The sequence below is a fragment of the Coregonus clupeaformis genome, chromosome 26, assembly GCF_020615455.1.
Source record: "Coregonus clupeaformis isolate EN_2021a chromosome 26, ASM2061545v1, whole genome shotgun sequence".
NCBI classification, from domain to species: domain Eukaryota; kingdom Metazoa; phylum Chordata; class Actinopteri; order Salmoniformes; family Salmonidae; genus Coregonus; species Coregonus clupeaformis.
The window spans coordinates 46,970,478-46,982,977 of record NC_059217.1 but is presented as its reverse complement, the minus strand read 5'-3'; the positions used below and the strand labels follow the sequence as shown (position 1 = coordinate 46,982,977).

The following is a 12,500-nucleotide window of genomic DNA, read 5'->3' as shown; positions in this document are numbered from 1 at the left end:
TCTAGTACTATTACCTCTACAGTCGAAAATAACTTTGGGACATCAGATCGGTGATCACTCACCAGACATTCGACAAGAAATTCGACTTCCCGGGACCCGGATCCTTTGTTTGAACAGCCCCATTAGAGTTGAATGGCGGGAACCGAGATTTACCGGGATATACCGCCCCCCCCAAAAAACCACTCCCTTTTCCAGGGATAAATAACTGCGAGAAACTGGTAAATTATAATAAATTATCTATTTGAACAGCATGGCGTGAAATGGAACTGTTAAATTATATACGTGGCTTCTCTACGGCCCTCTGCATGATGAATCATCAACGCTCAGGGTGGGGACAGACCGCCCATCTCCGTATGGAGAGCAGTTCACAATGCATGTAGACCTTTCATCTCATCATGGTAACTTTCTTCCTTGTGACAGGTAGGCCTACATTTGCTGCTGCATAGCCTATGCTACAGTAATAGGAAGACCGAATAATGTGCGTCTAATTTACCCATCTCCATCTGGCTTTCAGGGGGTCACCTTTATTTTTTAATTGTAAAGATTTTTTTTTATTTTATTGCAGAGTTTTAAAAGCCTATCACTCGAATATCTTTGATTTAAAATCAGTGCATGTGCGAGTGCTCTCGCAGTCTTTTCTCTCTCTCCATCAGCTCCATTCAAAAATTGCATCCAAAATTGATCATCCTGTTCTAGATTGATATATAGCCCTATATATATATAGATGTCCTAGCCTACCTCTTTCAGGTAATACATTCAATGCACTATTAGCCTTATATTGAGCTAATTAATGATGGGTTATGCATAATAAGCTTCTAATTTATAACCTCTGTCTCTTGCGCAATACGCACGCACCTGTGCTCTGCTGGCCTCTCCTTAAAGAAACGCTCCTTAGCTGTTGGAGTCTCATGCAGGAAAAGCTTGACTAGAATAGCTTTCTTATACCAATAGACTATTCTAAGACGGACGCAAGCTCTTTTTTGATGAATGTTAAATACAGCAGCCAATAGAACTCACGGGTAGTTTGAAAGAAGAGCGAACGCGCGATGGCGGTAGGCTACAGCAGTTATTTATTCAGACCCATAACCATTCAGATGGCGGTAGGCTACAGTAGTTATTTATTCAGACCCATAACCATTCAGATGGCGGTAGACTACAGCAGTTATTTATTCAGACCCATAACCATTCAGATGGCGGTAGGCTACAGCAGTTATTTATTCAGACCCATAACCATTCAGATGGCGGTAGGCTACAGCAGTTATTTATTCAGACCCCATAACCATTCAGATGGCGGTAGGCTACAGTAGTTATTTATTCAGACCCATAACCATTCAGATGGCGGTAGACTACAGCAGTTATTTATTCAGACCCATAACCATTCAATCTGGGTGAAGAGAAGTGGAAGCCTTCTGCATCTCATTCTAGTCCTATATTATTCAAGGACGTCATTAGAATGATGAAGATAAGGACAACGAAACGTATTTCATTTAACTGTTGAAAGCGAGGAAGGAATGAAGCAACAATGGAGAGAGAAAGAGGAGTTACGGCTAATAACATTAAGAGAAATATTATGAAAGGTATATATGCGTCAGCCTGCTAATTATACAAATAGGCAAATATTATATTTCAGAATTAAAATCCAATTCACTAGCCTATACTTGTAACTTTGTAGGCCACATGTCCTGCACCAGAATCACATGTTCTCTCCCTGCTTTATCATGGTTTGAACGATGTGCGTAATTCCAGTCCATATAACACAGTATAATACAATACAGTACAGTAATACAGTATAATACAATACAGTACAGTAATACAGTTCACACTCAAAAAGATTAGCCTACTTGAGCTAGTTTCATTTATTTACCCAAGAGAGCATATAGCTAGCTACATCTATGGGCTTTATATAGCTAGCTACATCTATGGGCTTTATATAGCTAGCTACATCTATGGCCTTTATATAGCTAGCTACATCTATGGCCTTTATATAGCTAGCTACATCTATGGGCTTTATATAGCTAGCTACATCTATGGGCTTTATATAGCTAGCTACATCTATGGGCTTTATATAGCTAGCTACATCTATGGGCTTTATATAGCTAGCTACATCTATGGGCTTTTATGTTTTTCTGTCGTGCTTAATGTAAAGTGACCCATACAGTGCATTCGGAAAGTATTCAGACCCTTTACTCGTTACTTTGTTGAAGCACCTTTGGCAGCGATTACAGCCTCGAGTCTTGTGTATGACGCTACAAGCTTGGCACACCTGTATTTGGGGGAGTTTCTCCCATTCTTCTCTGCAGATCCTCTCAAGCTCTGTCAGGTTGGACGGGGAGCGTCGCTGCATAGCTATTTTCAGGTCTCTCCAGAGATGTTCGATCGGGTTCAAGTCCGGGCTCTGGCTGGGCCACTCAAGGACATTCAGAGACTTGTCCCCGAAGCCACTCCTGTGTTGTCTAAGCTGTGTGCTTATGGTCGTTGTCCTTCACCCCAGCCTGAGGTCGGGAGCGCTATAGAGCAGGTTTTCATCAAGGATCTCTCTGTACTTTGCTCCGTTTATCTTTCCCTCGATCCTGACTAGTCTCCCAGTCCCTGCTGCTGAAAAACATCCCCACAGCATGATGCTGCCACCACCATACTTCATCGTAGGGAAGGTGCCAGGTTTCCTCCAGACGTAACGCTTGGCATTCAGGCCAAAGAGTTCAATCTTGGTTTCATCAGACCAGAGAATCTTGTTTCTCATGGTCTGAGAGTCTTTAGGTGCCTTTTGGCAAACTCCAAGCGGGCTGTCATGTGCCTTTTACTGGGGAGTGGCTTCCGTCTGGCCACTCTACCATAAAGGCCTGAGTGGTAGGGCGCTACAGAGATGGTTGTCCTTCTGGAAGCTTCTCCCATCTCCACAGAGGAATTCTGGAGCTCTGTCAGAATGACCATCGGGTTTTTGGTCACCTCCCTGACCAAGGCCCTTCTCCCTCGATTGCTCAGTTTAGCCGGGCGGCCAGCTCTAGGAGGAGTCTTGGTGGTTCCAAACTTCTTCCATTTAAGAATGATGAAGGCCACTGTGTTCTTGGGGACCGTCAATGCTGCATAATTTATTTGGCGCCCTTCCCCAGATCTGTGCCCCGACACAATCTTGTGCTACGGACAATTCCTTCGACCTCATGGCTTGGTTTTTGCTCTGACATGCACTGTCAACTGTGGGACCTTATATACTGTAGACAGGTGTGTTCCTTTCCAAATCATGTCCAATCAATTGAATTTAACACCGGTGGACTCCAATCAAGTTGTAGAAACATCTCAAGGATGATTTATTTTTTATTTTTTATTTAACCTTTATTTAACCAGGTAAGCCAGTTGAGAACAAGTTCTCATTTCCAACTGCGACCTGGCCAAGATAAAGCAAAGCAGTGTGATAAAAAAACAACAACACAGAGTTACATATGGGGTAAAACAAAACATAAAGTCAAAAATACAACAGAAAATATATATATATATACAGTGTGTGCAAATGTAGCAAGTTATGGAGGCAAGGCAATAAATAGGCCATAGTGCAAAATAATTACAATTTAGTATTAACACTGGAATGACAGATGTGCAAGAGATTATGTGCAAATAGAGATACTGGGGTGCAAATGAGCAAAAATAAATAACAATATGGGGATGAGGTAGTTGGGTGGGCTAATTTCAGATGGACTGTGTGCAGGTGCAGTGATCGGTAAGCTGCTCTGACAACTGATGATTAAAGTTAGTGAGGGAGATAAGAGTCTCCAGCTTCAGAGATTTTTGCAGTTCGTTCCAGTCATTGGCAGCAGAGAACTGGAAGGAATGGCGGCCAAAGGAGGTGTTGGTCAATAGAAACTGGATGCACCTGAGCTCAATTTCGAGTCTCATAGCAAAGGGTCTGAATAATAATGTAAATAAGATATTTCTGTTTTTTAGTTGTAATAAATGTGAATAAATTATACAAACTTGTTTTCACTTTGTCGTTATGATATAACAAATAATTTAATCCAGTTTAGAATAAGGCTGTAACGTAACAAAATATGGGAAAAGTCAAGGGGTCTGAATACTTTGCGAATGCACTGTTATGTACGGTTACCGTGGGAACGTTGTTGTGGATGCACTTATTAATGAAGCCGGTGACTGATGTGGTAAACTCCTCAATGTTATTGGATGAATCCCTGAACATATTCCAATTTGAAACAGCATCAGCTTCATCGGACCACTTCCGATAATATACAATATAATATACAATACAATAAATATATATATATATAGATAGATAGATAGATAATGGCACTATCATTTGGGGTTTTTTGGGCTTGGGCTCATAAAATGTATTTAATAATACATGTATTTATAATAATGGCTCATCAGGTTCAGGTAGCATCAGGTTTGAACTGTAAAATCCAGACAGGTCTATTTATATGCTTCAGAATGACACTTCCGGTTTAGACGGGAAATTTCGGGTTACCTGGGAGAGAAGTGATTTATTCTTGGGATGGATTTTTTTTTTAAATACAGGGAAAATATTAAACCCTGTGGCAGCCCCATTCATCCTCCAAAACATCGCCTCCGGAGAAGAGGGAGGAGGAGCGGGGGGGCTAGTCCGACTCAGGAGGCGTGCACACCACCCACTGCTTCCGAGTATATTACTCGCTAACGTTCAGTCCCTGGACAATAAAGTAGACAAGTTTAGGGTGAGGATTTTCTTCCAGAGAGACATAAGGGACCGTAACATACTCTGTTTCACAGAATCATGGCTCTCTCCGGATATACTGTCCCCGTCCATTCAGCCAGTGGAGTTCTCCGTTCATCGCACAGACAGGAAGAATGAACTCTCCGGGAAAAATAAAGGTGTATGTTTCATGGTGTGACAGTGGTAACGTACAGGAACTCAAGTCCTTCTGTTCTCACCATCTGGAATACCTCAACATTTAAATTCCAACCGCATTACCTCCCGAGATCATTTTCTTCCGTTCACTGCCGTGTAAATTCCCTCACAAGCAGACACTGTGACGGCTCTCAAAGAACTACACATTGTACAAACTGGAAACCACATATCCTGAGGCCGAATATATTGTAGCTGGGGGCTTTAATAAAGAAACTCTGAGTAAAGTGCTCCCAAAAGACACCCAGCCTAAAACACCAAACAGCAAGTAATGCAGATGTAGAAGCACAGTGGCTAGGAAAAGCTCAGTAGAAAGGCAGGAACCTAGGAAGAAACCTAGAGAGGAACCAGGCTCTGAGGGGTGACCAGTCCTCTTCTCGCTGTGCCGGGTGGAGATTATAGGAGTACATGGCCATTAAGGATTATTAATTAACATTAAGATTGTTCTTCAAGATCTTCAAACGTTCATAGAAAATCAGCAGGGTCAAATAATAATCACAGTGGTTGTAGATGGTACAACAGGTCAGTACCTCAGGAGTAAATGTCAGTTGGCTTTTCATAGCCGAGCATTCAGAAGTCGAGACAGAAGGTGCGCTAGAAAGAGAGAGTCAAAAACAGCAGGTCCGGGACAAGGTAGCACATCCAGTGAACAGGTCAGGGTTCCATAGCCGCAGGCAGAAGAGTGGAAACTGGAGCAGCAGCACGACCAGGTGGACTGGGGACAGCAAGGAGTCATCAGGCCAGGTAGTCCTGAGGCATGGTCCTAGGGCTCAGGTCCTCCGGGAGGGGAGGGAGAGAGAGAGAGAGAGAGAGAGAATTAGAGGGAGCACACTTAAATTCACACCAGATATAACATAATGACTATTGCAGCATAGATACTGGAGGCTGAGACGGGAGGGGGTCGGGGGACTCTGTGGCCCCATCCAACGATACCCCCGGACAGGGCCAACCACCCATTTTGCGAAAGCACAGCGCCCACACCACTAGAGGGATATCAGCAGACCACCAACATATTACCCTGAGACAAGGCTGAGTATAGCCCACGAAGATCTCCTCTACCGCACGAGCCCGTGGGGGCGTAAAACCAGACAGGAAAATCACGTCAGTGACTCAACCCACTCAAGTGACGCACCCCTCCTAGGGACGGCATGGAAGAGCACCAGTAAGCCAGTGACTCAGCCCCCGTAATAGGGTCAGAGGCAGAGAATCCCAATGGAGAGACGGGAACCGGCCAGGCAGAGACAGCAAGGGCGGTATGTCGCTCCAGTGCTTTGCCGCTCACCTTCGTACCCCTGGGCCAGACTACACTCAATCACTGGACCTACTGAAGAGATGAGCCTTCAGTAAAGACTTAAAGGTCTTAATAAGGTCAGAGGCAGACCATTCCATCAAAATTGAGTTTTATAGGAGAAAGCCCTGCCTTCACCTGTTTGCTTAGAAATTCTAGGGATAATAAGGAAGCCTGCGTCTTCTGACCGTAGCGTATATGTACAGTTGAAGTCGGAAGTTTACATACACTTAGGTTGGAGTCATTAAAACTCGTTTTTCAACCACTCCACAAATGTCTTACGGCAGGACCACCACGGTAGGAGAACCTCCATGTAATGCTTTGTAGGTTAGCAGTAAAACCTTGAAATCAGCCACAGTACGGAGAGATAGATAGGAGATAGGTAGGAGCATGCTACTCTCCCTTCAGGGACGGCTACAAGGAAAATCGCTTCGGGAAATCTGACCACGCCTCCATCCTGCTCCTTCCCGCCAAAAAGGCAGAAACTTAAGCAGGAAGCACCCGTGATAAGGACTGTTCAACATTTTGTCTGACCAAACGGAATCCATGCTTCCAAGATTGTATTGATCGCGCGGACTGGGATATGTTCTGGGTCGCTTTCTGGGAATAATATTGATGTATACACTGACTCGGTGACTGGGTTCATCAGGATAGAAGATGCATAGAGGGCGTAGATAGATCCACGGACGACGCAATCGACACTGCACTGCACACTGCACACTGCCCTATCCCATCTGGACAAGAGGAATATCTATGTAAGAATGTTGTTCATTCACTACAGCTCAGCATTCAACACCATAGTGCCCTCCAAGCTCATCACTAAGTACAGGGCCCTGCGTCTGAACCACGCCCTGTGCAACTGGGTCCTGAACTTCCTGACGCGCCGCCCCACCTCTGCCACTCTGATCATTAACACAGGGGCCCCACAGGGGTGTGTGCTCAGCCCCCTTCTGTACTCCCTGTTCACCCATGACTGCGTGGTCACACACGTCTCCAACTCAATCATCAAGTTTGCAACTGACACAGCAGTGGTAGGCCTGATTACCACAACGGCAAGACAGCCTACAGGGAGGAGGTGAGTGCCTTGGCAGAGTGGTGCCAGGAAAATAACCTCCCCCTCAACATAATCAAAATGAAGGAACTGATCGTGGTCTCCAGGAGACAGCAGAGAGAGCGCACCCCCATCCCATATCAACGGGCCGTAGTGGAGAGGGTCAAAAGCTTCAAGTTCCTCGGCGTGCACATCACTGAGGACCTGAAATGGTCCCTTCACACCGACAGTGTGGTGAAGAAGGCACAACAGCGCCTCTTCAACCTCAGGAGGCTGAATAAATGTTGCTTGGCCCCTAAAACCCTCACAAACTTGTACAGATGCACCCTTGAGAGCATCCTGTCGGGCTGTATCACTGCCTGGTACGGCAATTGCACTGCCTGCAACCGCAGGGCTCTCCAGAGGGTGGTACGGTCTGCCCAACACACCATCGGGGGCACGCTGCCTGCCCTCCAGGACATCTACAGCACCCGGTGTCACAGGAAGGCCAAGAAGATCATCAAGGATCTCAGCCACCCGAACCACGGCCTGTTTACCCCACTGTTCACCCTACTATCATCTAGAAGGCAGAGACAGTACAGGTGCATCAAAGCTGGGACAGAGAGACTGAAAAACAGCTTCTATCCCATCAGACTTTTAAACAGCCACCACTAGAAGGCCTCCGCCCATTACCCTGCCCTCCGCTGCCCCTTAGGCCGTGTCCGAATATCCATACTAGCGTAGTACATACTTAAACTGCATACTATTTACTCATCGTCGCATACTATTTAGCACGTACTCCCGATTTTAGTGAAAGGAGGCAGTATTCCACGGCCACAACGCAGTAGCGGCTCCTGATTGGCTGTGTAGGTGGGGACGGGGTTGGGGCGGGGCCGAGTGCGGGTAGGTTTTTCAAATTCAGCAGACATGCAACGCATTAACCAGCCTGATTTGAGCTAATTTCCAATTTGATTACTTTCTCTAAACTCTGAACAGAATAGGAGTTGTAGCCCTACTCAGGCTGGTTATAGGCAGACTATCACATTCAACCTATATCGTAGTAGACCATGTAGAACATCTATCCTATTTAACTACAAGAGGCTGCTGAGGGGAGAACGGCTCATAATAAAAATGTAAATCGTTGAATGCTCATGCCTGGCCATACCGTAACCCCACCGCCACCATGGGGGGCAAAACGTTCGCCCACACGACGCCATACGGATTCATCCGTGAAGAGAACACTTCTCCAGTGTGCCAGTGGCCATTGAAGGTGAGCATTTGCCCACTGTAGTCGGTTATGACGCCGAACTGCAGTCAGGTCAAGACCCTGGTGAGGACGATGAGCACGCAGATGAGCTTCCCTGAGACGGTTTCTGACAGTTTGTGCAGAAATTATTCTGTTGTTCAAAAGCACAGTTTCGTCAGCTGTCCGGGTGACTGGTCTCAAACGTCCCGCAGGTGAAGAAGCTGTGGAGGTCCTGGGCTGGCGTGGTTACACGTGGTCTGCGGTTGTGAGGCCAGTTGGACGTACTGCCAAATTCTCTAAAACGACGTTGGTAGAGAAATTAACATTAAACTATCTGACAACAGCTCTGGTGGACATTCCTGCAGTCAGCATGCCAATTGCATGCTCCCTCAAAACTTGAGACATCTGTGTTGTGTGGCAAAACTGCACATTTTAGAGTGGCCTTTTATTGTCCCCAGCACAAGGTGCACCTGTGTAATGTTCGTGCTGTTTAATCAGCTTCTTGATATGCCACACCTGTCAGGTGGATGGATTATCTTGACAAAGGAGAAATGCTCACTAACAGGGATGTAAACACATTTATGTACAAAATTTGAGAGAAATAAGCTTTTTGTATGTATGGAACATTTCTGTGATCTTTTATTTCAGCTCATGAAACATGGGACCAACACTTTACATGTTGTGTTTCTTTTTTTGTTCAGTATAGTTGAAAAGCTCTGACAAAGGCCAAGAGAACAAGAAATCCACTTTTCCAGTGAGAAAACAGATTTTTCTTTGCATAAAATAAAATAAAAAATATTTCTGTTTTCAAAGATGTAGCCTACGATGCAATAATACTTATTTTTAGATTTTAAGGAGAACAAAAACTACTACATTAGAACATCACCGCAGAAGCTTTGCATTAAGTAAAAGTAGCCTAATTTTGTTGTTGGCTACTTGAAGACAACTCACATTTTACTAGATGAAGAGCCGAAATGAGTATAACATTTTGGCATTCGATTTTTCGAAATGTTGCATACGATTAAAATTATATTTTCGCATACTGAGAATGCGTCATGGCGTGATTGCGTTGTTTTCTGCTATTCGTTGACTTTGGTAGCGTATCCCCAAATCTAATTGGTCAGCTGTTGTCAAAGCCAAAATGAGTATGACATCCGGGCATTTAAAGTATACTTAATTTTTGAAATGTCGCATACTATTAAACTCTTTTTTTTTTTGCATGCTCAATGGCCTACTATTTAGGATGCAAGTATGGGTATTCGGACACAGCCACTGTTACTAGCCGGCTACCACATTGTACTCAAACCCTGCACCTTAGAGACTGCTGCCCTGTGTACATAGTCATTGAACACTGGTCACTTTAATAATGTTTACAAACTGTTGATATGTCTACTGCTGTGCTACATTTTTTATAATTTTATAATTTTTGATTATTGTGTGCTTGTTTGACATTTACTGCATTGATTGATAGGTAACATAAGCATTTTGCTGCACCCGCCATAACACCTGCTAACTGTGTACATGACCAATACAATTTGATTTGATTTGCTCAGGTTCTTGTTGAGGATATATTTTTGTTTAACCAAGAAGTCCTATTGAGGTCAAAATACCTCTTTCCCAAGAGTGACTGTTTTCAGACAACGGTCTTCTATCCAAATCTCTCACTGTCGCTGTATCTCTGTTTCTCTCCCTCCCTCCCTCCCTCCCTCTCCCTCCCTCCCTCCCTCCCTCCCTCCCAGGTTTCCCGTATGAGAAGGTGAGGGAGAGGACTCTGTACCTGCAGGTGTTGGACTTTGACCGATTCAGTCGTAACGACCCCATCGGGGAGGTATCCATCCCCCTCAACAAGCTCAGTGACCTGGGACACATGCAGACCTTCTGGAAGGAGCTCAAACCCTGCATGGATGGAGCGGTAAGTAGGGTTGCAAATTTCCGGTAACTTTCCGGAAAAATCCAGGTTGTAAGACTGGAGAGTCATTCAACATGCCTATTTACAGCTTATTTCTCTAGGCTTAATCATTGTCCAGGAAACTGGCCCAGACCAGGACTCACAAAGTGTCTCAGAGTAGCTTTGCTACTTTGATCTAGGATCAGGTCTCCCCTCTTATTCATTATGATTTTAAATGTGAAACTGGTCCTAGCTTTAGTTTTCCTACACTAAAATGCTTTGTGAATATGGGCCAGATCAAAGGTGATGTGTCTACACTGCATGTAAAGAGTGACTAACTGCTGTGTGTGTGTGTGTGTGTGTGTGTGTGTGTGTGTGTGTGTGTGTGTGTGTGTGTGTGTGTGTGTGTGTGTGTGTGCGTGCACACGTGTGTGTTCCCCAGGGGAGGCGAGGGGACCTTCTGGTGTCTCTGTGCTATAACCCAACTGCCAACACCATCACTGTGAACATCATCAAAGCACGCAATCTCAAAGCCATGGACATAGGAGGAACATCAGGTTAGTATTCTCTCCCTCCTTCTCTCCTCCTCTCCTCCTCTCCCCCTCCTCTCCTCCCTCTCCTCCTCTCCTCCTCTCCTCCTCCTCTCCTCCCTCTCCTCCTCTCCTCCTCTCCTCCCTCTCCTCCCTCTCCTCCTCCCCTCCTCTCCCTCCTTCCCTCCCTCCCATGTCACCCTCTCAAAGCCATGGACATTGGGGTCACATCAGGTCAGTATCCTCTCCTCCTCCTCTCCCTCCTTCCCTCCCTCGTTCCCTCAACCATCACCCCCTGAATCCCTCTCTCGAATCCTCTGTCTCTGGGAGTCTGTAGGATCTATGGAGTTCCAATCCCGTATTTACTGTTTCTAACCATATTTGACTGTTTCTCATAGGTCAGAGGTCGGGAGATAGACATAGAGACACAGAAAGACGATTGGCCGAGCCCGGGCTAGACCCCCCCCCCCGCAGCCAAGAGGGTGTGGTCCGGAGTCCTGAGTGTTACTGCTTACACCAGACTCCATTATAAGTCCTGTGTGTTACTGCTTACACCAGACTCCATTATAAGTCCTGTGTGTTACTGCTTACACCAGACTCCATTATAAGTCCTGTGTGTTACTGCTTACACCAGACTCCATTATAAGTCCTGTGTGTTACTGCTTACACCAGACTCCATTATAAGTCCTGTGTGTTACTGCTTACACCAGACTCCATTATAAGTCCTGAGTGTTACTGCTTACACCAGACTCCATTATAAGTCCTGTGTGTTACTGCTTTCACCAGACTCCATTATAAGTCCTGTGTGTTACTGCTTACACCAGACTCCATTATAAGTCCTGAGTGTTACTGCTTACACCAGACTCCATTATAAGTCCTGTGTGTTACTGCTTACACCAGACTCCATTATAAGTCCTGTGTGTTACTGCTTACACCAGACTCCATTATAAGTGATTCTAAGGCTGTTATTTTCATACATTATTTGTCACGGCGACCACACAGTGAGTGGAAGGTTACAGTCTAGGGGTCATCTAATCGATGTCACAACACCACACACACACACTCATTCACACACACACACACACACACACACACACACACACACACACACACACACACACACACACACACACACACACACACACACACACAACACAGTCACACCACCACACACAGTCAGTTCCAACAGCAAGGTGACCTTCTATGACAGAGGCACGCATCACGCCACGGCTATATCTAGCTATATCTAGCAGAAGAATCTACTGCCTCTGGCCTACTGATGTCTGCTTCAGCTCAACTCTCTCTCTCTCTCTCTCTCTCTCTCTCTCTCTCTCTCTCTGTCTCTGTGTTTCTGTCTCTGTCTCTGTTGTTTCTCTCTGTCTCTGTCTCTGTCTCTGTCTCTGTCTCTGTCTCTGTCTCTGTCTCTCTCTGTCTCTCTCTGTCTCTGTCTCTGTCTCTGTCTCTCTCTCTCTCTCTCTCTCTCTCTCTCTCTCTCTGTGTGTGTCCGTCTCTCAGTCTTCTACAGGGGTTACATTGTAACTGTAATAGGGTCTCTGTGGTCCCTCCTTCAGTTTTAGTCTGGTGACAGTATTTAACTGTTTTTAGAGACTATTACTGCTTCAGGAATACA

General features: G+C 45.3%; 1 protein-coding gene across 1 annotated transcript in view; it reads left to right on the top strand.

Annotated features, from left to right (window-relative positions):
- The window catches only part of LOC121540759 (synaptotagmin-7-like), a 105,406-nt gene that overhangs the window by 90,298 nt on the left and 2,608 nt on the right, over window positions 1–12,500 (top strand). Inside the window, exons 6-7 of the mRNA XM_041849830.1 lie at window positions 10,192–10,364; window positions 10,783–10,897. Coding sequence (XP_041705764.1) covers window positions 10,192–10,364; window positions 10,783–10,897 — 288 coding nt within the window. The remainder of the gene's footprint in view (window positions 1–10,191; window positions 10,365–10,782; window positions 10,898–12,500) is intronic.